The sequence below is a fragment of the Corvus moneduloides genome, chromosome 8 (genome assembly GCF_009650955.1).
Source record: "Corvus moneduloides isolate bCorMon1 chromosome 8, bCorMon1.pri, whole genome shotgun sequence".
In the NCBI taxonomy this organism is placed as follows: domain Eukaryota; kingdom Metazoa; phylum Chordata; class Aves; order Passeriformes; family Corvidae; genus Corvus; species Corvus moneduloides.
Window position 1 is genome coordinate 10,936,625 of NC_045483.1, and position 23,536 is coordinate 10,960,160.

General features: G+C 41.2%; 1 protein-coding gene across 2 annotated transcripts in view; it reads left to right on the top strand.

The window, feature by feature from the left end:
- SORCS1 (sortilin related VPS10 domain containing receptor 1) overlaps positions 1-23,445 on the top strand; it is a 262,935-nt gene extending 239,490 nt beyond the window's left edge. Inside the window, exons 20-28 of one of the 2 annotated variants that reach the window (XM_032116057.1) lie at positions 1,405-1,538; positions 3,357-3,480; positions 4,458-4,570; positions 6,941-7,072; positions 16,518-16,617; positions 19,894-19,999; positions 20,175-20,335; positions 21,788-21,906; positions 23,250-23,445. In XM_032116057.1, coding sequence (XP_031971948.1) covers positions 1,405-1,538; positions 3,357-3,480; positions 4,458-4,570; positions 6,941-7,072; positions 16,518-16,617; positions 19,894-19,999; positions 20,175-20,335; positions 21,788-21,906; positions 23,250-23,306 — 1,046 coding nt within the window. In that variant the 3' untranslated portion in view covers positions 23,307-23,445. The remainder of the gene's footprint in view (positions 1-1,404; positions 1,539-3,356; positions 3,481-4,457; positions 4,571-6,940; positions 7,073-16,517; positions 16,618-19,893; positions 20,000-20,174; positions 20,336-21,787; positions 21,907-23,249) is intronic. The other variant, XM_032116058.1, reaches the window with a different exon arrangement.
- Positions 23,446-23,536: the final 91 nt, after the last annotated feature.

The following is a 23,536-nucleotide window of genomic DNA, read 5'->3' on the forward strand; positions in this document are numbered from 1 at the left end:
TGCTGGGCACTCTCTGCTGTGCAGGATCGTTTGAGATCTGTTCAGAGCAGTGATGCAGTTATGTTGGAGTGTATCCGACTTTTCATGGGCTCCATTGTTACAGTTGCCACTGCATTAAGCTGGGGAAATTGCTGTTTTTCAGGTCTTGGGGTCTTGCTGACAGCAGGAACAGCCTGGTGATGGAAATGGATCTGAACAGAAGGATGCCATTAAAATCATAAGGGTGAAGTTGTGGCATCTCATGAATTTTCAAGAGTGTTGACTGCTGCATATAAAAGGCAAAATAAGCCATGGTCTCATGTATAGCAGTCTTTGGTGAATATGATAATGGATAACTTAACTGGGCTGCTTCACGTTAAGCAATGGCTGTGTCTACAACCCAGAGAAAGATGCATTTCAGTAATAGATCAGGAACACTGGTCCTTTTTCTGTCATTGTTTATACAGTCTGATTTCGGAGATTTTTTCCCTCTCTCTGCCCATGGTGTTACACAGGATGCTTTCTCCATAGTGTGTGGAGTTCATTTAGGTTGAAAAGCAAGGTCTAAGTGGTGATTCATGCATGGGATGTATCCTGAAAGATACTCCCTGGAAATAAAATTCTCTGGCAATGCATCTCAACCCCATATGAACAATGCAAGGCTGTGGCTGTGGCTCTCATCACTGGGGTGCTCACAGATAGAGGACATGTAGATGTGGCCTTAATTTGTTTAAGGAACCCATGTCCCCATGTCACCTGAGGTTTCTTTATTTTTCTTTCCCTGTCACACAGGACAATTGCTTTGTTCTCTTAGTGAACAGTCAGAACACATTTTAAAAATAATCTATAGAACAAGATTTAGCAACAAAGGCCCATCTGTTTCCAGAAGATGGGAAATGTGTAACCCTGGGCATAATGTCACTTGTCGAATGAATTATGTTCTGTTTATACTGAAGAAATAAAGGAGTTTATTGGTGAAAAGGAGGGAGTATAAGGTACCATTAAAATGCAGACACTCAGTGAATAGCTGTCTTCAGAAAGAGTTTCTGCTGAAGTTCACCAAACTTAGCAGTTTTCAAGCAGAGATGCTTCATGTCTGCTGAAGCCATTTGTCCTGCATGTTCTTATGTCTTCCCAGGGAAGGCCATATTCACACAACAGGGCTCTGTCCCTGTTTTTGAAGTCATATAAGTTCCTCACTGTATGACATTCACGAAGTATAGAGTCCAGGTTTTTCAGCTCCAGGTGTAGGGGTGGCTCCTCTTCTCTGAGGAACAGATTTAAGCCTTTGTCTCTAGAAACAGTACCAAGCCAAAACATTCTGTCATGTGCCATGGTGATTCAGGGAAGACTTCTGGTGGCTATCCTACCCAGGCTGACTTTTCAGATGGAGGGAGGACTCACCTGCTGCTTCTGTTTCTGCAGGCCCGTTGGAACACGTTCACTTATCTCTACCCTTTGTCACCACGAAGAACAAGGAGATCAACGCCACAGCAGTGCTGTGGCCAAGCCAAGTGGGAACACTCACTTACGTCTGGTGGTTTGGGAACAGCACAGAGGTTTGTTTGTATTCCTGATTGACTGAGATCAAAATAATCCTGGAGGAGCTCTCTGACAGAAGAGTAAAGGAGAGGGGGATGTGGGAATGCTTCTATGGAGTCATCTATGCAAGAAAATTAGAAAACGAAGATTAGGATACTAATGGTTCTTTGAAGTACCAAATAAGTAGTGCTTTGTGTTTGTAGCTGTGACTTAGCTGCAGGGTTTATTGCTATTTCATGCAAGTTGCCAATAGCTTTTTTCCTTAATTCCATCCAAGGTGAACATGGTTAAACAAAATCTGGAAGAGTTTCTACTGTTTTTCTTCACCCTCCTTTCTTCAGTAACAAGAAAAAAAAGTAGGGGCTTTGGCAGGTTTTTTTAGGAAAATAACATTTCAAGCTGAACCTGTTTTTATACCTGGAACTGACCTATGCTGAGCTCCAGCACCCTATGCTAAACCACATGTGCAAAAGGACCTTTTGACTACAGGCGGATGAAATGGTTCCCCAACACACTTCCCTGCCCCTGGGCTCTGCTCAGATATGAGAGTATCATCCATCACATTCTGCTGCCTCTGTGCTTGCAGTCTTGGTAAATCTTCACAGACACTGTTACTTCACATAAATTTGTGGCTGAAGTACCCAGAAACCCTAATTAGTTTGTGAGGGGAGAAGTTGTCATGGATTTTGTAGAGCCGAGAGGGACCTTCATAATCACACATGGTTCTCTTCTGTATAATGCAGCTTGGAGAGTTTGATCAGTACCTTCTGCTTTATTTAACTCTTTGTGATAAGGCAGAACCTGACTTTGTGTTGTTTTGCATTAATAATTTTCCTCAGATGATAGGAAATGCACTCTTCTCCTTCTGACCATCTCCTCCAACTATTTCCCCACAGCTAATTATCCTGAGCTTTGAACTCATGCGCTGTGTTTGTAGTCTGAATTTATCTAGTCTGGGATTCAAGCTGTTAGATCTTGTTACGCCTTTTTGTGTAGATTAAAGAACTCTCTGTACTACCAGCAATCATCTCCCCCTAGAGGTACTTACAGGCTGTGATTGTCACCTTTTAACCTTCCCTCTGATCTCCTAAACTTGTAAGTGATCAGGGTTGGTCTAATTCTGTTCTCGAAGTGAGAGTTTTACTCTAGACTACAATGGCAACAGTTTGACTTAATATTGGGTGCTTTGAAGATCTCACCCAGAGTTTATTAATAAGTGAAAAGAGAAGTTAAGGCAGAGACTGCTGGAGGACACAACTCATTGATAATTGGTTGATTGAGAGGACATAGATCTAAAGGGATCTATGTCCTCTCAAGGATCAGCAGTTAACAAAAACGATGTCTTTGTATCTAAGGATAACATGGAACAACAACTGTGAAATCTTAATTTGGCTGGTTCTGTGACAACCCCCTTCAGTCACCTTAAACAAAGCACTTAACTAGATTTGGGAAAGGAGGGTGATCAGCAATGAGTGTTGCAGGCCTTTGTATCAGGATCTGGGCCTCTCTGGGGAGTGAGCAAAGATGGGCATTTTAACATGGGTTCCAGAACAACCAACATGATAAGTGGAAAGCAAGCACTGGAATCTTAAAACATAGCTCATTTGGAAATTTTAGGTACCTTACTTTGAGCTTCAGGAGGACATCCATGTCTGGGATTTGTCTGCCCTCTCCAGGAAATTAGCTGCCATGTCACAGGGCCCCTCCTGAGTCTGAAATTTCCAGTCTGGAACTAACTCCCCAAACCATCCCAATAGGTTAGAGAGCCAAACTCATTTTTGCTCTTCCTTTCCAGCCAAATTAACTGAATTTTGACTTTTATGATGTATTTGCAGCCACTGATCACATTGGAAGGGAGCATCACATTCACATTTTCTGTGGAAGGGATGAACACCATCACCGTTCAGGTCTCAGCAGGAAATACCATTCTTCAGGACACAAAGACTATTGCAGTGTATGGTGAGTTCTTCCCCTTTTATTTCACACATGATTCTCCACAGTCAACATTTAGAGAGCCAGGTTAGCTGGCAGCAGCAAGAGGTCTTTATTCCAGGATGCTTTGAGTGAGATTATAAATTGAATTCCAGTGTTACCAGTTCAGTGTAATATCTCTGAAGGCCACTGACTGACATTAGTGCAGACTGACATGATTGCAGAACGTTGATCTCCTTCCCAGAGCCCTCTTCATGTGCTTTATCACTATTTGATCATCCTACATGATTGTCAAAATGTTAGTTTGTTTTGCAAGCTGGTTTTCCCCCTTCTTGGCCAGCAGAGGCCTCTTAACTCACACAAAAGCTGCTCAGCTTGAAAGATAAATCAGTGCTGCGTGCTGCAGTTCTGCACAGAAATCTGTACTGATTTGACATTGTTCTCATTCATCAGGAGCAGTCATGGCACACAAATACCATATAGTGTAGATGGAGCCTAAACCCCACTGGGAATCCCAGTTTTAGCTGACAGTGATCAATGTGGGCACCTCTGGTAACAGCAACAGAGATTAAGTACATTTTCCAAGGATAGTCCTCTCCCCACATTTATCCCTGTCCCCTTCCAGTTAAGATCTCTGGGGTTTGAGGCACATCTGTGAGAGTCCAATCACAGCTTCCTTCACAGAGCTTGCTTGCTCCAGAAGTCAAAATGAAGGTAACATTTTATTTACGTTCCCAACGCAGCTCCCTTTGCAGTGCTATTCATCCACTCAAGTAAGGACTGATCACCTTTTTCGGTTCCAAGACACTCAAGTAATGAACCTCCCAGATTCTCCACGTCTCTGAGTCTCTTGGGCACACTGCTGGATTCTCTCTCAGTCTGTGCACCATCTGCAAATTGATTAAGCAAAACATGAGCTGCACCAGGTTTCATAAGGTTCTGACCCTTCGTTTGGCATTAAGGCATTTCAGTCTTTACTGACCACTCTGTCATTGTATCTGCAGAGAAGTTTCAGTCCCTGAGGTTATCATTCTCTCCAAACCTTGATGACTACAACCCAGATATCCCAGAGTGGAGAAGGGACATCAGCAGAGTAGTCAAGAGAGCTCTGGTGGAGGTAAGCTGTGTGCGTAACATTTGTCACAAGGGTTCTAATTCCTGATTTGTTCCTTCACTAGGACTGGGTCAGCTGTTCTCTCAAGGTGCATCTTTCTTTCCACCACCCAGAAATGGAGAACAGACAGTTTGAGGCCAGCATCCTAAATGTTAGACAGGTTGAAATGATCTTATCCTATGATGATCTGGTGCTCAGAGTCAGCCTTCAGTGTAAAGCAATGCTGTTCTAATGGAATTGCAAATATGCTGTAGAAAACTTAGGAGACCAAAAATTAAACCATTTTTACTATACAGAAGAGCACTACAGCAAGTGTTTTAGGTCCTTCATATAGCATGAGGCTCATAGGGCAGGATTGGATACTGGTTTTCCCATCAACACTATAGAGAAGCTCTGAAGTTGTTTTTTAACTATGGAACAGAATGTCATAAAAATATTCTTGTGTGGCTGAAGATTTGGATTTGAAATTGAGGAGGTAAGAAGAGTTAGAAGAGACAGCTGGGGTTTCTCAGCTCAGTAGAAAAATAGGGCAAGGAATTGTTTGAAATAGTGTTTCTGCTTCTTTAAATCAAAGATACTCTGGTTTGGAAAGGACACAAGGCTTGTCGGCGTTATTAAGAAAGCTTATATGTTATTTGTGACATCATCTGTGCAAAAATTCTAGAAAAACACTGCATACTAATCAGGTGCACAAACTTGTCTGGATTGTTTCTGAGATTTTGTTAAAAGACAGGAGGAAAGAGAAAAAAATAGTGTTTTTCTGGAGCTTGATCTTCTGACATATTTATGTCTGTATCAAGTATTCAAGGATCCATTTATCTTCAGGATGAATTTTCAGAATATAAACATCTCGATAAAACAAAATCAAGCCATAAAAAAAGAATTGTAAAACCACAGTACCAAGGCTACATTTCAAAAGCAGAGCAGTGAAAACACAGTCTTTCTGTTATTTGATTTAAAAAAATAAAAATTGATAGCTAATTATCCATCTTTATATAGCTAAATGATTAACCGTAAACAAGCCTTTGTGAGAAGTTGCTGTAAAAATTAAAGATAAACCCAGTAGATTTCTATAGCAATTAAGAAAATGGTATAAAAATGAGTCAAATAACTAAATAATTCAATAGGAAATTATAGCTGTGCTATAGAATTTTTATGAACTTTTATTATGTATTCTTATTACAGAATATCATCAGACTTGGATAAAATTCTGCATACAAAATTATGGTTCTGTACTAAAATCTGATCTTCACTCTGAGTAGGGATAATTTCATATTATCACAAAATACCCTATTTCATGTTTTGATCCTAATTATTTGCTCGCATCATTGATTTTCTGACTCCTGTCTCCCACTTTTGAAAAAAAAAATGGTTCCCAGCCTCCGAAAATGGAGGAAATACTGCGTCTTTTTCTTGACACCTTAAAGCAACCTGTTAGGCAAGCACAAATAATGCAAGCTCTGGCTTCACAGAATACTCTGAAAGAATATAAGAGACCTTTATATATTTATAGTTTTTTTTTCCTTAATCCACATTACAAAACAAAGCAAAATAAAAAAAGAGGTAACAAAGACGTGCTTTTCCTTGGTGTGTGGTGGAGGGGAGGGGTTCCCTTTTCATTACTCCACAGGGTTTTCCCCGGACTGTCAGCAGTCACACTTGGGTTATCCACAGGACAAGCTCAGAAAATGGTGATTTGTAGTCAGTTTTGCTGACCCCTTGTCCTGCATCCACCATTTTCTCCAATGAGCACCTTCTCCAAGTCTTTGCTCCTGAACTACAAGGGAGAAGAATTCCTGAGGTTTAGGTCCACTTAGTGTCTGAGGGGCTTCCAAGTCCTTACTGCAAGGGAATCTCTGTGGTTCATCTGTGATCTGTTCTTACATCTGAGGGCGCTTTCTTCCACCGCTTTAAAAGTGACCGACTAAATTCAGCACTTGAAAACTTCAGGCTAAATCAAAACCTTGAGATTTAAGTGCATTTGGCGGATAATTCACAACAGAAAGGCAATGCAGGAAGATTCGTCAAATTATGTTTCTCCTTCCTTTGGCTAACAGAACTTCCTGAGGGCCAAACTAAGTCCTTTTCTGGATAGTAACTTCACAGTCTGGTTGTGTAGTGTCATGGTAGCATCAACTGAAATGCAAGACCAGAGGTGACCCTGGTAGTAATGCCTGTAGGGTACTTTTTTTCTGAATTTTGTCCAATATGTCAAAATTAGGGATATTAAAGTCCTAACTTAAAAATTTCAGCCAATGAGACGTACGAGATATACCCTACATGGTGTAAGTACTGTGATGCCTTAACAAAGAAGCTCTCAGCGCTCAGTGCCATCCACACTGTTTCTGTCTCCATTGTTTGTCTGTGTACCAGGCTACAGGTATTTCCAGCAAGCATGTTCTGGTCGCAGTGCTCCCTGGCCTGCCCACATCTGCTGAACTCTTCATTTTACCATATCAAGACGCCACAGGAGAGAAAAAAAGAACAGCAGCAAACCTAGAGCAGGTATTGTGTCCATTACTTGGAGAAGTGTTTGTTTATGCATTTCTGTGTGTGTGTATATATATATATATGAGAGAGATATATATATGTATGTATATGGGATTTGTATATGGTTAGAACTGATAATTATGGTAGAAATGCATCTGATTCACTGGGGTACATGTTATACATGTTACATCCTCTTTGAGGTGGGGTTTGTGTTTTTGTTTGCTTTGGTGGTTGGTTGGTTAGTTGGTTGGTTTGGGCAGTTTTCTTGGTGGTGGTTTTATTTTTCTCCAACACTGGAAACAGGCTTTGGAGCTTTGTTTACAAGTTTAGATGCCCACTTGTGGTCCATAAGTAATGTTAATTTGGCATAAATCTGTATGATGTCATGTCTCTCCCTTGGAAGTCCCGTTTACTTCATGGAAGCAGGAAGAAACCAGGAAGGATTTAGGGGATGATTCCTGCCAACAGGAACTGTGGAGTAGCTTCATAAAGCAAAGCTTATGACACTGTCAAGAGTCTAGAAAGCACTGGAGGACAGAGCTGGGTGGTAAACCCAGGCAGTTCAGAACTTCATTAAGTTAAGGCACGGGGATGGGGCTGGACAATCTGTCTGCCCTCTTGATGGTGCTGGAAGTGGGGCTGAGCTACTGTGGATTGTTTGTGAACAGTTAAAGCAAGTTATGATGATTAAAGGAGTGTGTCTCCCTGCAAATCCAAAAGGTCCTACCAACCCGATGGGCCTAGCAGGATTGTAACTAAAAGATAAAAACACTGTGCTGGGCAAAAATCCTGGAATGTCGTAGAATTATACAATTGTTAAGGTTGGAAAAGATCTCTAATGCCATCAACTTCAATTGATAACCTAACACTGCCATGTGCCCCACTGAACAATGTCCTCTTGTGCCTCCTTTGCTGTCTCTCAGCTTATTAGTTTGGATTTCAGAGGCAAAGATAACTGGTCCTGAGGGAAGCACCACTCCCTCAGGCCTCTCCATACCCCATGTCCATGGCTCAAGCCATGTTAACTTAGCAGTGAGCCTCAAACCTCCAAGTCACCCATATTCTTAAGCTTTCCCTTGCTCAGCATTCCTAGCTGTCATCTTTCCTTTGGACAAATGACTTTCTTCTGCAATTTTCACCACCCATGTAATAAACAAAAAATATGGAGACTTACTGCTCTGCAAAATCTTTCCTTCCTTTTCTCCTTCATTTCCCCTTCTCCTCGCTTCCTTCACAAATTGGCAAGGAAGCCAGTCCATAAACTTTCAAATTTACATCTGACCCAGCTCCCCTCCGGAACTCAGCAGCTTACTCTTTCTCCCTCTGTTTATGCCTCTCTTTTTCTCTCCTGTAAAACCAAAGTCTTTGTGGCTGTGGAGAAAGGAAGCCCTGGCAGTGCTCTCATGGCCCTTTTTATGGACAAGAAATGTCATTTTCAGTGTAATTCCATCAACATTTCTGGCATCCTGCAGGGTCCAAATGGTAACCTTTGGAGGAGAGAGAAACTATTTGCAGCCAGCTCTTTCCTGTGGCAAGGTATCTTCCCTGCTCCCTTCAGGATGGCCAGAATGTTTTTCTTTCTGGTCTCTGGGTCCTGCATTCCCCTTCCTAGTAACTCTAGTAGAAAATGGTGTTGCTTTCAGTGAGAACTGTCCAAGGGCCACAAAAGGTGTCTCTGCCCTCTGCTCTGACATGTATTTTGATACTGCTCCTGTTTTGTCATCCATTTTGGCTGTGATCCTTCACTGTGCCTTTCCCAAAGTGTTTCAGAGCTCTTTCAACAGCCTCTCCCCGTGCTTGAAGTCACCAGTATGAGTACTGGAAGCAGATGTTTTTGATGGCTACTGCTTAAGTTGCTTCTGGGGTACTTCTGATGCATAGTGCTCTTTTCTGGTAGAAGTCTGTTTTGTGCTCATGGGCAAGGAACAAGCTGTTCAAAGGCACGCATGTGAGTTTGCCAGTTCACAGGTGAACACCCAAAGGAGTTACAGTTCTGAATTATTTTTTCTAATTTAGAAGAGAAACTTCAAAGTATACCAGGAATAAAATGGGAATAGTTTTCACAAGTACCACAATGGAATAAGGTTCCTTAAGGAAGCACTTTATTAGAGAGATTCCTTTCTTCATCACCTGAGCTAGACCACTGTTCTGCCATGGGTAACAGTGAGGGGGGTATGTGGTTTCATGGACCTTCACATTTACCAGTTAATCTCATTCATATTTAATAACCATGGGAGGCTTACATTTTGCTCTTTCCACTTGAGGTGGATTAAGCTGTTCTGTTTTTATCTGATACATATTCATTTGGCTTTGTAAACATACTTTTAGGTCTCTCTGTCCAGTCACTCTGTGGTCTCTAGGTACATAACTCCCATTGACTTCAGAGGCACTTAGATGTCCACTGTCCCTTGAAAATCCAGGTCTTGGTTTCCCATTTGTCAAAGTCAGTAACACTCCTTTGTGCTCCTCATATTTTATGAGTCTGAACACAGTAGGCCATGAATTTTTGGATACAGTAGTAGTAGGACTGCAGTAGTACCTCACTTGACAAATGTACATTTCCATGCAGTTTTCCATTAGGGCAGTGCATTTGTGTCTCATGCTGTCTTTGAGACTGTGGTTAGATGCTAAATGTCATTTTCCACCTGACTTGATGTATCGCTTTCATACAAGTGTCCCAAATTATTTTTTTTCTGTATACATTGAATCAGTTATTGTCATATCTGTTTGCATTTAGAAATATGAACTCTTCATTCCTAATATTTTCCATGGGAGACTAAAGTATCTTTGAAAAGTCTGACTGCTGTTGACAGCTGAAAAAAGCTGCTATATGTGAGTCTGGGGAAGTTTTCTCCATGTGCAACATAGGACAATTCCACCTAATACATAACTACAAGAAAAGTGCTTGATCCACTCCACTTTAGTCAGTGCAAAGTTATTCTTCACTGTTTCCTGAAAAATCAAAAGGCCTTTTTATCCTGCAGAATCCCAAAACACATTCATAAAACCTTTTTATGACCAAAGTATTGTGATTTTCCTTTTTTTTTTTTTTTTTAATTTGGGGCACTTGATTGCTCTGCTTCATTTAACAGTAGCTGAGAACAGACTACCAACCTGTTTAAAAATGTAGAAATAATTGGCAGTTGTCAAACACTGGTCTTTGATTTGCATGCTAAGAGTGCAAAAACACTGAAATATCCCAAATCTTGCAAAAACAGGCACACAGAATTGCCACTGGCCACTTGGCCTGGAATGCAGTTGTAACACCATCTTCATGGATGGACTTGGTGAATTTGATGGTTGCAGAATTCAGATCTGCCACTTCAAAAGCACAAAATTCTTTCTCTTCAGTGAAAGGCAAATCTCTAATTAGTAACATTTCAAGAAAATGAGTTATTTTTAGCACATATCCAGTTCAAAAGGAATGCTCAGTAGGAAAATATTCTACTTAAAATTCAGTAGAGGGCAGTTACACTTGCTCAGTTTACTTCAGTGTATGGTTTTACTCAATAGGAGAATTCTGAGGGGTTATCTTTTTATTTATGCGTTTAACAAATTATCTTCTTTCCAGGTTGTTTGCTAGTGTCAAGCATAACAAATGCATCTTCTTTGAGGCAAATTAAATGCAAGCAGAAGGTACATTCTGAATTCTGAAGTGATGTTTTCATATCAAGTAAAGGTTTCAGTGTTATCCTGAATTTCTATTTAGTTCTACATTTGCGTGCTTTTCACTGGCCTATTCAAAATTACTGTAAAATAATGCAAAACAGGGGTAGGAGCAAATAGGTAATGGCATTTGAGGTCCTTAATCTTTTCTCTGAGAAGAGCTCTCAGCAACATAGCAGGATGGAGACTTTGGTAAACAGTAACATCAGCTGGTTGGTAGCCAACTGTACTCAACACTTCGCAGCTGTGGCCAGTATCTGTATCCAGCCAAAGAGATGGGAAATGACATGGATGACTGAATATCAAATGGACAGTGATGAGCTGCAGAGATTAAATACCTCTTGTGAATTTAAAACCATTGTGAGTGACATTCAGGAAGCCTGTAGGCATATATCTCTCTTGGGATTCTTTCCTTAAAGCAGATTTAGTTTTACATCTGCTTCTTTGTAGCTGATGGAGCTTCTATCTTACTTTATAGTTTGGGGTTTTCTTTCACCCACCCTCCTAAGCTTTAGTGTTTCAGCACGTTTGCTTTCAGTACTTTTCTTTTCTCTGAATGTATTTCAGGTGTGTCCATCACTACAATATTTTTAGCAACAAGATTATGACAGCGAAAGCCTTCAAATCTTACAGAAAATTGTGGCAATCAGTCCTGGAAATTAAATTCCAGGAAGAGGTTGATATATGGGGTAAATCATCTGATGTTTACTAGGAGAGGTTTTTTTAATATCTGTACCTTTGAATGATGATGAAGTCTTGCACTGGGTACTTAGGGGAGGTTGGGCCAATATCAAGAAGTAACGGCAGGTGAGGAGAGAATGGAATAATATGAGCCAAAAGACCTTGTACCAGGGGCTTTTTTTTCCTTAGCCAGCTTTTCCTGATAGCTGCTTGCGTGCTGTAGGAGAGGCTGTGTGTGTCTCTTAACACCTTTAACTCCTGCCACATGACTATCAGCCCTCTCTCCCTCTCATCTTTTGCTCAGTGTACAGAGCAGCCCTTGATTCTCAAGACTGTTTTTGGTTGCCTTTGTTCATCAAAAATGGATCCTGGCTTTTATGTGCAGGTTCTCTTTGGGTTCATATCTCCTGGTCCATTCTTGTCCCAGAGTAACCACAGAAATATCCTCTGCCTCATGCTCTCACAGTGTCCCTGGATCCTCAACAGCAGCTTGAATTTAGCATCTTTCATTAAAGATCTGAAGAAATTCCTGCTGGAGTCAGTAAGTCAATAAGACTGTGCTCTTTCCAGTGCTAAGGCAAACGAGCTTTAGAGGCCCCATGTGAAGTGTCCAAGTTTATCCAGAGCAAGTGGCACAGTTTAAAGTAATCCACATTGGCCCTGACTCCCGCTGCACTTTCCCAATGCTGGTTCAAGTTGCTTCCCCCCAAATCAATGTGCATAATTCTTTCCTTAGTTGTTTATTGATTTGCTCAATGAATTGAATAGAAGTGTAGCACTCATTAGTTGAGATCTTTACACAGTATCTATAAAATAATCAAGATTCTTAGCTAGTGCATACTGGCACAGTTGAATTGCATTCAATTAATCTAAACTAATTTACACCAGGGGTTTCAAAAGTCAGTAGAGGCATGGGAAAATGCCCTTCTCAGTGATAATTCTGCTTCTTGGTGCACATGGTTCTTTTAAAGTCCTAAATCTGACAAAATGCTAAGAGAAGCCAAATTAATTTTTGTTTTGTTCCATTTTTAAATTGGAATCTCTTTTTTTTCCATTCACAAATTGTCTGTTATTATTATTCATTATGTGTCCTTTGATGAAAAATGATATATGAAGAATAGTTCCTATTACTGAATTATTTTTGCACATCATGCTTAATTCTGCAAATGAAGCAGATAAAGTCAATGAGGCTCAGTTAAAGACCAAAACTAATTCTGAAAGCTAATTATTTTCACAAGAGAGACTCTTGAAGACTATAAATTAGGAGGTTGCTATTCTAAGAAGTTTTGTCTTCAGCTGAGTTAGTTGCATCTCCAGGAGGGAGAGATGAAGAGGGAGAGGCCTGAGGCCAACCTGTTCCCTAGCTGAAGGTCTGGCTGTTCAACTGGAGTCACATTGGTATTTTTGAAACAGGTCAAAGTACTATGATGTTTCCTTTTCTGCTTTTTAAACCAAAATGCATCCATGGTATTACTTGAGTGCAGAAATAAAGGGAAGAACAAACCCCGAAATGTTTACCATTGAAATCTTTTTATTGAACTGAGATCAGCCATTTTGTGGAAATTTACTTCAAAGACACTTTATTGTAAACAAATTATACAAGTCAGAACCACTCCTAGATTAAAGTCTGATAACTGAGCTAGAAATAGACTTGATAGAGTAAGAAAGGCAGGAGAATATCTTCTTCAATCTCAAAGCAAATGTCCTGACTGACCTTTCAGGTCCCGTTGGGACCATGTGAGGACCACAAACATTGCCAGGTCCAGCTTTAGAGAGCAGTGTCCAATCCCAAAGTGAATTTGGCCCTTGAGGTTTATGTAAGCTGCTCACTGACCTCAAATACTGGCTTTTGTAAGCCATTATGTATGGTTTCTATTTCAGATAATTTTTAGGAGTACAGAAATGCATTTTCACTCTGTATGTCTGTTTTGAAAAGAATCTTGTTTTCCACATAAAGAAAAATGAAAATATTGTACCAAACAAGCAAACATTTTAAAAACATGTCTGAATGCATCTGTTCTTCCCTCAGAAGTGTGTGTCAGGAATCTCCAGAGCTGCCCGAGGAAGGCAGATGTTTGATTCTCATTAGAACTTCGGGCACTTTTGAAGATCTTGGGCTGTTACTCACTTTTTTCACTTGTTCAGATTCCACAAAGACTGAGGCAAAAAAAAAACCCCAAAAAACTGTACACAAAAAGCCACTGAGAGAACATGTATTAATCGAGCCAAGGAAATATGCTTTATACTCTGAGCAGAATGAACAGTTCTGCTGCCAGTTTTGACACTTTGTGTGTAGTCTCGGAACAGTTACGGCTGTTTGAAGCCTCTGCTGAGACACTGATGGTCTCAGGCACAAATGATTTTAGTCTGAGATGAATTTGTACAGGATGTTGTACAATCAAGTCCTCATTCATAACCAAGTAAAAATGCAATGCAGTAATAATAAATTTCTGTTGTGACTCCTTCTTTCTCTCGTTCTTCTTTTTCCTTACTACTTACCCTTACTGCCTCTCTCCTTCTTGTTTTTCCTTTCCATGGGCCCTCCAGAGAGGAATACTTGTTGATGTCTCTCTCACACACATCTTGCCTGCTGGGAGGCAGCCACAGCACCCCTCAGCTGCTGTTTTGCCTCTTCACTCAGTGCCACAGGAGCCCTCAGGCAGGCCAGGGGAGAGCTCACTGTCCTTTCAAGTCACTAGTGCCCAACCAAGTCTCTTGTACCTTCTCATGCTGACTTTCTCCAGATTCTCCCATTCTTCCATTTCTTGCCCAAATCCTTGAGGAAGCCATTCTCCAGTACTACACAGCAACATTTGCTAGCTGCAGACTCAGTTATGTATCACACTAACCTTCTGTTTGTATAGAAGGCATCATGTATGTTTTTTACATCTGCTGTTTCCCTGCCATTTTGTGCAGCTATCACAGTGCATTGAAGAGGAATGGTACAATGTGGTTGGCTATTTTCTTTAGTTTACTGTCTTGTATTTGCTTTTTTATTTCTCTTTTTTTTTTTTTTTTTTCCAGAGGCTCAGCTGCCCAGCAGCATCAGAGCAGAAAGGAAAGTTCCTACAGGGTTGTGGAAGAGAGCTGTTAAGTTTTGTTCAGGACTGGATACAGCCAGGATATTTTTCCCATTAGTTCCCTGAGCCATTAATGTACCTGGTTTACAGCATATCAGTCTGCATCTGTTGCTCCAGTTTTAGAGATGAGAAACTTTTTATAGTTGTCAATCTTGGTTATTAATATGCTCAAATCCTTTAAGAGGGCTATAATTTGCTTCCCAGGCATTCTTCATGTACTGCACATCTTCGTGTCACCATCCCTGCTGCTCTGAGCTCAACAGATGGCTGTTTGAATGCAGGTGGTATTTTTTCTTGCTATTGGAAGAAATATATTTACTGCTCATTCTGGCACCTATGAAATAAATTGTAACTTTAAAGAGATATATTTAAAAATATAAATAAAATGCCTGTAAGAGTTATTGCCAAATTGATATTGGACCAAAGGCACCTATTCAAGTGATCAGCAGCCAGAAATTAAGTGTATGAGCCAAGAGTATTGAAAGAGCCATTAAGAATGTTAAAAAAAAAAAAAAAAGAGGCAGATAAATCTCATACTGTGACGAATGATAGCCAAGGAACATCTAATCATATCTGGGTAGAATTTACTGAAATAGCTCAACCAGACAAAAGTGAAGAACATGAAAAAGATGGTGTAAAATTATTGGAATGTTCTTTTTTTCTGACAATTTTACATTAATCTTCGAGAACGAATAAGGATTTATTTAAAACAAATTAAATTAAGTGGTGGGCACTAGAATACAATTCTTCTTGATCCTGGTATGGCTATAAAAACACATTTTCAGCAGCTGCATATTAAGGGTTATAGGGGATGTTGTGTTTACACTTTTCCAACCACCTCTCCCTAATAAGCCAGCCTGGAGAACTGTGACTGTTCAATTGGAAAATTGATCTCCGCTGTAAGAAAATGTTCGATACATGAAACATCAGGCAAATGAACATACAAAAGACACACAACAAACTATCAACGCCATGTCCATAGGCTTCCATTCCTTGATTAATCTAGCTGGATTTTTTGTTTTTAATGGCAACACGCCTGGAACTTCTTGCATGTAATGAAGTGTGATGTGGAAAAAATGGATCTGTGTATATTGCAACGCACTGACTTAAAAAAAAAGGCATGTTTGCCAACAGATTGGACCACAGTTTGGCTTCTTTACTGTACAAATACAGTTTTAATGGGGTCTTATTTCAGCAAATGCTCATCTTTTCTGTTGTGTCCTGAAAGGAGGAGTAATCTGCTTCATTTCTGTTAGAGGTCTACTGATGTCATCAGAGTTATGGCAAGATAATCTGGTGATCTGAAAGCTCTGTGGAATGTCTCCCCCATGGAAGAGAGTGGGTTATGCATGTAACCCATGAGAAGAGATGGAACATGCATTTTGTTTAAGCCACATTCTGTAGTCAGTAAACACTTCCAGATTTGAGCTGGTTCTGGTACATATTTAAGGATTAGGGAGCAGCTGTCTTGAAACTCAGAGCTGGATGAAATGAAATTTGCTTTTAGAACTTGAAAATTAACTGCAAGCTGTGTCAAGGATCTAAACCATTCATTTTTATTCAGGTATATCACATGTTATGAACATCCTCTAAGCTCATGGAACTGGCCACTCAACGAGCAAGAAGTTGTTTATTACGTGCAAATGTACATTAACAAATGAAATGTTTCTTTTCCCTTGAACAGTGAATGAGTTCACTGATGTGCTGCTGCTGGCTGGTCCTGTGGACACTTTCACATGTGGGTGGAACATTCTTTTGGGGCTCAATTCCCTTTTGATGCTGGGCTGCTCCCACAGAGGTGTGACAGGGCACCGTTTTGCTCAGTCAGTGCTAACCATGCACAAATAATTCTGTCCAAATTCCTTCATTGTAAGGTGATAGGAATCTGTGCTCGGAAAGGCTGCAAAAATCTTTGCTTTGCCTGCAGCTCCATTTCCTACCCACCTATTGGCAATCTAAACCAATGATCAAGAAACAAATGTGTTTCTTATTTCCTCTTTTTTTTGTTTGTTTGGGGTTTTTTTCCTTCCCAGATTTCAGAAACGCTGATCCAGAAACTGAACCAAAACCTGGTCCATTTTGAGTTGAAGCCAGGAGTTCGAATCCTTGTCCATGCTGCCCACTTAACAGCAGGTGAGTATCCTCTTTCTGTGTATGCCTTCTGTGTTGCTCTGTAGCACAGCAAGCAATATATTGATGGTAGTAGTGTGCTAACAGCTGTATTTTAAACATTTCTTATTTCTATATCACAATAACAACCCAGTGTATGATCAGACCTTACAATATCTGCTCTACCTCCCCTTTCTATATCATGCCAAAAAGATATAGTGGCTTTTGCATCTACAGCTAATCCTTTTGTTTTCTTAGGTGCAAAAATTGACTGTTTTTTTGGAAATGTGGTATAAATAGCAGTGGAAGTGTGTATTTCTTGGTTAGCTCTGAAATATTCAACAGCTAAGCAGCACCAATGGCATTTTCAGCCTGGGTCACACAGTGCAAAAGTTACCTGCTAGCCTTGGATATGTTCAGATATTCTAGAGTCAACAAATATTCGAAGCAACTAAACACTGCTCAAAAGTTGTTCAGCAGTCTGAAAGACTAGAAGCAATATACACATGCACAAAAATAAGATCAGGCAGTTTGGACTTTAATCCTATCTCAAAATAAGTAATCTCCAGAGTACTGATATTTAATTACTTATGTCTCTGTCTATTCTGCATGCTAAAACCTCATTTCACAGCACAGGTCCTATTTAACTATTACAAGAGATGGGGCAAACCAATCCACACTCTTAGGAGTTCATTGTCCCCAGGCACTGCTGATAATTCTGATCATTTGGTATCAGCTTCTTTTGATAACCTGCAATCTTAAACCCTCAGTTCATTTGTACCAGCAAACTGCTCTCCTAAAAGCTTTTTGTGGGATGAATGGATGGCCCAACCTGGTGTCAGTCCATGTGCTGCCTTGTAAGCAGTAAGGCAAAAGAGACTAGCAAGAAAGGGTGTAATGTAACTGCACATAAATCCCCCCAAAAGAAAGGCCTGAGGTTTCCAATATTTCATTTTTCTAAGCAGAACTTTCTAATATCTGTCCGGGGAATATTGCTGTATGTTTCTGCCTTCCATTAGCTGTGGAACAGATGACCAGATGCTTAGTTTTAGACAAGTTAGAACCAAAAGTATATAATGTGAGCTTCAAAAATGGAGTTATGTGCAATTGCTCATAATTTTTACCAAAAATGCACGTTTTTATTTGTATTTACACACAGACACCAAGAAGGAGTGCATTTTGTCCATAAGATATGCAAACACTCCTTTGTTCTGCAAGGTAGGCTTTGTTGTACTCTCTCAAAGCCACTGGTGAGTGATTGCTGTAACTGGACTCACAGTGTCCTATAGGAACACTGTAGGATTTTGTCTCTTGCAGAAACAGGATTCAGTATGAATGCAAAATGAGCTTGGATGGCCAAACTATGTATTTCCAAACCCAGAGAGCAGCCACTGTGAGGTCTTTGAGGGATTATGACTCCTTAACAAGCTGCAGAGGTGATGACTGTTCTCTGACTAAAAGGCCCAATTTCATGATATCGAAACTTGTGAATCGTTTAAAATTTGACAAAAAGCGATGAGAGACTTATTTCTCTGCTGAAAGCTACTGTTTTGGTTGTTAAGAAATAAGAAGAACTGTCCTTTGGAAATCCAAGCTTTTATAAAGAATTAAGTAAAATGAAGCAGGGAAGCGTGGAACGCAGGACAGCACCAGAAGCAACCCTTAGAAAACACAGTCCCAGGGGATGCACATGCCCAAAGGTGCTGCTCTGGGCTATGTTATCCCTTCTTTTCCAGCCTTTTCACTGTGATTTTGTGTTGGATTCTGGCAGTTATGGGCTGTAGTTGGCTGAACCACAAAGCTCAGCGCATGTGTTTTTGGAAGTGTACACACATATATATGTACACCTACATTTATGTTGCTGTGTCTCAGTGCACATGTATGTTCCACCCCTGTGTGTGCCTGGCCATGCACAGCAGCATTTTCTGCAGCAGAGGAGCTGCAGGGAGCAAAAGTGCAAGTGTCTGAAGTAGGCTGGAGAGGATATTCAAGCAGAACCTGTAGAAATGAGCCTCTGTGTGTGTGTGTTGTGTGTGAGCGTGTGCATTCCCTGGAGCACAGAAGAATGACAGGCGTTGGCCTCAGCTCATTTCAGACTTCTGTCTTTTTTGTTCAGACCATACTGGAGGAAGGATTAATTTATAGCAATTATAGACAACAGATTGCAATTCATTCATCATGTTCATTCCTTCTTCTCATGAGATAAAAAACAAACCAATGTCCAGACAACAACTTCAGCTCTAAGGCAGAGGAAAATATGCCAATATTTCTCACAAAGCAGTTAAATAGCTGTTTATTACTAGGCTCTCAGTGCAGCATTAGAGCAAGAACATTGAGTGATGCTGAATCTGAATAGGCTGGAGAGCCACTTTGTCATCCCACAGAACTGCAGAGACCCACAAAACACAGACGGAGAGGGGACAGAGTGGAGATGTGTGAGGAATTCATAGTAATGGATTATTTCATTCTGGTGCCTGCTTGATGTGGGAAGGGGAAGGTTTCTCTCTTCTCTTCGTAAATTTTGGCTTTATCAGTCTGGCTGTGAAGCTGAAAACACGTGCATGTGATGTGTGTGCCTTTGTGTGTGTGCCTGTTTCCTTGTGTCTTCTGGCTCTGGTTTAGGAGGGGTCTGTTCAGTGCATGTGAAGAGATGCAAGAGGGGGAGGATGTGTTTGGCAGCAGTTCAAGTTAACTTTGACTGCCTTGCAGAGGAGGGCACTACCTGGGCCACATTCTGTGTGTGAGGATGTGTTTGGTCCCTGTAATGGAGCTCTGTGTCTGTCTGCAGTACAGTGAATCGGTGTCTGCATGAACAACTGACTCCTCTGCACCTACATGTGAAACTGCTTGGATGCTCACTGCCTTCCTGTGTGTGAGAGGGATGGAAACTCTGTTTAATACAATTCACTTTGTATTTCTGGGAAATCCACGCTTCTGTATGGGTTGGGTGGCCTTATTTTGGGAGGAGTTACAGCAAAATGGTGAGCAAAACTCTGAGGAGAAATAGAGAGAGGCTCTTTGTCTAATTAAGATTGGTTTTGGTGTGTTTTGTTTTGTTTTCTTGAATCTGAAAGAAAGGTCTTTAAGGAGAAAGCTGTGGAATGTCCCATCAAGGGGTATGTTGAGGACCACAAGGGATCTGAACCTGGGTTTCTTCCCAGGTGGATTAGAAAGGGGAAAAGCCCTGGAGATGTGTAGACATGCTACAAGTGCAGTAAGAGGGGAGAATGAACTGCATTTCTGGAGGGAGCAGCTTTCACTTCAGGCTGGGGCTGGCTTTTACCTTCTCCTCTCTTGCAGCTCCCCTGGTGGACCTCACTCCCAGTCACAGTGGTTCAGCCATGCTGATGCTCCTCTCTGTCGTTTTTGTGGGACTAGCTGTGTTTGTCATCTACAAGTTCAAAAGGTATGACCTTCCCTGAGCCATTTCCTTCTCTCCATTGCTGCCTTTCACTGAGGTGTTTGGGGTTTGTTTCACCGGGGTTTTTTTTTTCTGAGGGAGTTGTTTTTTCATTTGTAAAAGCTGATACTACATCATCTGCCAGAGTACCACACAATGATGGTTTCTGTTAATGTTTTAGGAAGATTCCTGGCCTTAATATATATGCACAGATGCAGAATGAAAAAGATCAAGAGATGGTCAGTCCAGTCAGTCAGAGGGAAAGCATACCTAATGTCCCTCAAAGTGAGCTGATGAGCCCTGAGCAACTAGTAGATGAGAAGTTGGAAGTCCACCCCATAGGTAAATAACTTGCAGCATCCTGCAGCTGGTCAGACTCTGACTTATAATTGGCTAACCTTTTTCTCAGCCTCCCCTCTTCCCATATTCCTGCACAATCCTCCTCCCATCCTCTTCTGCTGCAACATTAGTTTTGCTACAGGAAACCTTCTAACTCTTCCCTCTCCCTCACTGCCGTGTGATGAAAGGGAGGGGAACAACTTTAGGCTTTTTCTCTCTCCTAGTTGCTCTACGTAGATCCCTTCCCCTTCTCAAAAAAATCCTGCTGGCAATGTAATTTATTTTGCTGGGGCTGATATAGTTGTGGGGCTAAGCCCCATATCCAGAAGAACTTCAGCCACCCTCACCTGGAACATGGAGGTGAGCAGGTGATTCGGTAAGTAAAGACTAAAAGCTAAATATCTGTTGATGTTTTGACTGCTGGGATCTTTGTGCTGTGCCAGACCTTGTTGCCAGCAGCAATGCTAGTCTGGCTGATTCCCAAATAAACCAAGCAAAACCTGGGATCTCAGTACTGGACAGCTGGTTTTATCCTCAGGCCGACTTCTCCCACAGGTCTCTGTGTTTGAGCATTTCCAAAAGCAGGCTTTTCTAGGACCTAAAGTGAATAGATTTGGACAGTACATTCTGGTATCAGCCACACATTTGCTCATGCTTACGTTTTCTGTTACCCTGGCTACAGTAGAAGTGTTGGGACAGAGCAGGGAGGTTTCAGTCTGGAGACATGTTCTAAAGCCAGGATTGCTTATGCATTGCTCAGCTTCACCCATGAGGTGACAATTCTGCAGGTCCAAACTGGAGGCACCCCTGCAAATAGGGACATGCACCTATTTTAGAGGAATTTAGAGAAAAGGCTGCCCAGGGATATTGTGGAATGTCCTTCTCTGGAGATAGTCAAAACTCTCCTGGACACAATCCTGTGCAACCTGCTCTGGGTGAAATTGTTTTAGCAGGGGGATTGGACTAGATGTTCTCCAGAGGTCCCTTCCAGCCCCAACTGTTCTGTGATTCTGTGACTTAGGCAGGAGTGAAGCACAGTTGCAACTGAGATTCCTTACTTGCACAGTTTCATCAGCTTAAACAAACCTTAGATCTCACCTGAGGGTGTCCCCAAAATCTATTGGAGTGTCTGTTAAAGCAGGCTTGGAGTCACAGCTACTGTAGAGAGGGAACAAGGAAAAGGGCAATTAACGGGGGGAGTGTGATGTGCTAAGATTGTGGCCTGTGAAACAACCTGGGAGGAAAAAGAAGAAAGACTCTTGATGAAACTGATGTCTAAGCTGGAAGCTCCACTGCAGTCAGTGCTTATCTCTCCTAAACTGTTCACTAAGGAGATTTTTTTAGCTATTAAAAGCTTTTAAGCAGCTATTCATCAGCAGACCTGGACAGCCCTGCTTAGCAGAACACAGGACGGAGAGAGTGGACCAACCTTCCCATGTGGTATTCCCCATACAGAGCAACCTCAGGCCACAGTCAAGAACCCAAGGAAAGGAAATGCAACCAAGGTAGTCTGGACAGAGGACTTCCAAAAAGCTTGTGGATCACCAAGAGATTTCAAGCCAAGACCCAGAGCGGTGGGTCCTAAACTTTAACAATTATTTTTTACGTTTGGTGTTTTTGTTTTGGTTTGTTTTTTTTTTTCCCCTAGAAACCTCCAAGGCAAAACTGCAGTAAGATGCTAAGAGAGAAACACCCAATTTCAAGTCAGGAACTCACTTTCTATACTTGGGTGGGCTTGGGCTTTGAGCTTCCCGTTTCTAAAAGAATGCAGTGGTGGTGGTTCATGCTGTTCCAAGAGCAGGGAAAAACGTGTTTTCACAGGTCACTCAGACTGCAGTGGCAAGGGTCAGTCACTGCTAGCTCTATGCAAGGTACCTTCAAAACTGCTCTTGCTGGTGGTGGAAACTTAAACCCTAGGAGGCTCCAGGATAAGAGAAGTGAAAAGAAAATTTTGGTGGCAGGTTTTCATTTGGTGCATCTATAGCAGTTCTGGCTTTCTGTAACAGCCAGAATTCTCTACCTTTTTCAGATGTGCTACTGGACACTGCGTTGAACCAGAAATTGGCCTTTTACAACTCCTTGGTTCACACCTGTCACTGCACTAATGAGCACTAAAGTTAAATGTGTGAGATACACAGACTCAATTATGTATTAAAAGGAATCAGTCCTACAAACTTCTTCCTAAGAGTGTTTTTCTGTCCTGTCAGTGAGATGAATGAGAAAACTGAATCAGAGCTCATTGACAAAATGAAAAGGTCTGGACCTAGGTGTGAACAGAATAGAAAGTGCAAAGGCACTCTCCTATACAACCACCTCATCTGTTTCTGGAAATCAGCAATTTCTTTTTTAATGAGTTTTCTTTCTTTTGGGAAAACAAAGCAAGACTGTAATTGGGTGTTCCTCTTTTGTATGCATGTTCAGAAACCCTTTTTTTTTTTTTTCATCACCTTTGACTAACATTCAGGGATCCTGCCTTGGAGGAATCTGAATTCATGTCCCTGCATCATTTAATTTTCTCTCCAAACTCTAGCAGCAAAACTTCACATTCCTGTTTTCTGGATGTGAGTGATTTAGGCACTTCTTCTGCAAATGCAAAGGTTAAAGTCATTTATGAAATTTCCAACACCTTATCACTGCAAATGAGTTACACATTTCCTCTGAGGACCTCAACCCCTCCTTCCCTCTGCCCCTCTGCTCCTGCCTTTCCCTCTACTGTTCAGCATGGGTGAATCATCTTCATTAGCAAAAGAACAGGACATCACCTTCAGTGTTTGAATGACAAGAAAATATTTCTGGAAAGAATGTGTCAGTCTGGAATAGCTGAATCCCAAAGGCCATCAATTTGATACCTGCAAGTGTCTTCCCTGACTAAATAATGCATGTTATTTACTGACTTTTATTTTGTTCTTTGCCACAGGAAGTATTTCCACAGCTGCTGAGCCCCAGAGCACAAAAGAAATCCCTACCTATGTAAATGGTTGAATTGAGGACACCAACATCTGTATCTAAAAAAGGAGAGCTCACTGCATTTGGACTTTTTAATTCTTCAGATGACAAAGGGTTTTTAGCTTTAAGCCTGTGCATGTGGACATTATACTGAGACCATAGTGGAACTGCATTGTACAGGTGTTCAATTTTAGTGGGGGGTGGGGGGAGAGGAACTGGTACCACTATTCACTCCTGCGGCCCTTCCCCTCACCCTTT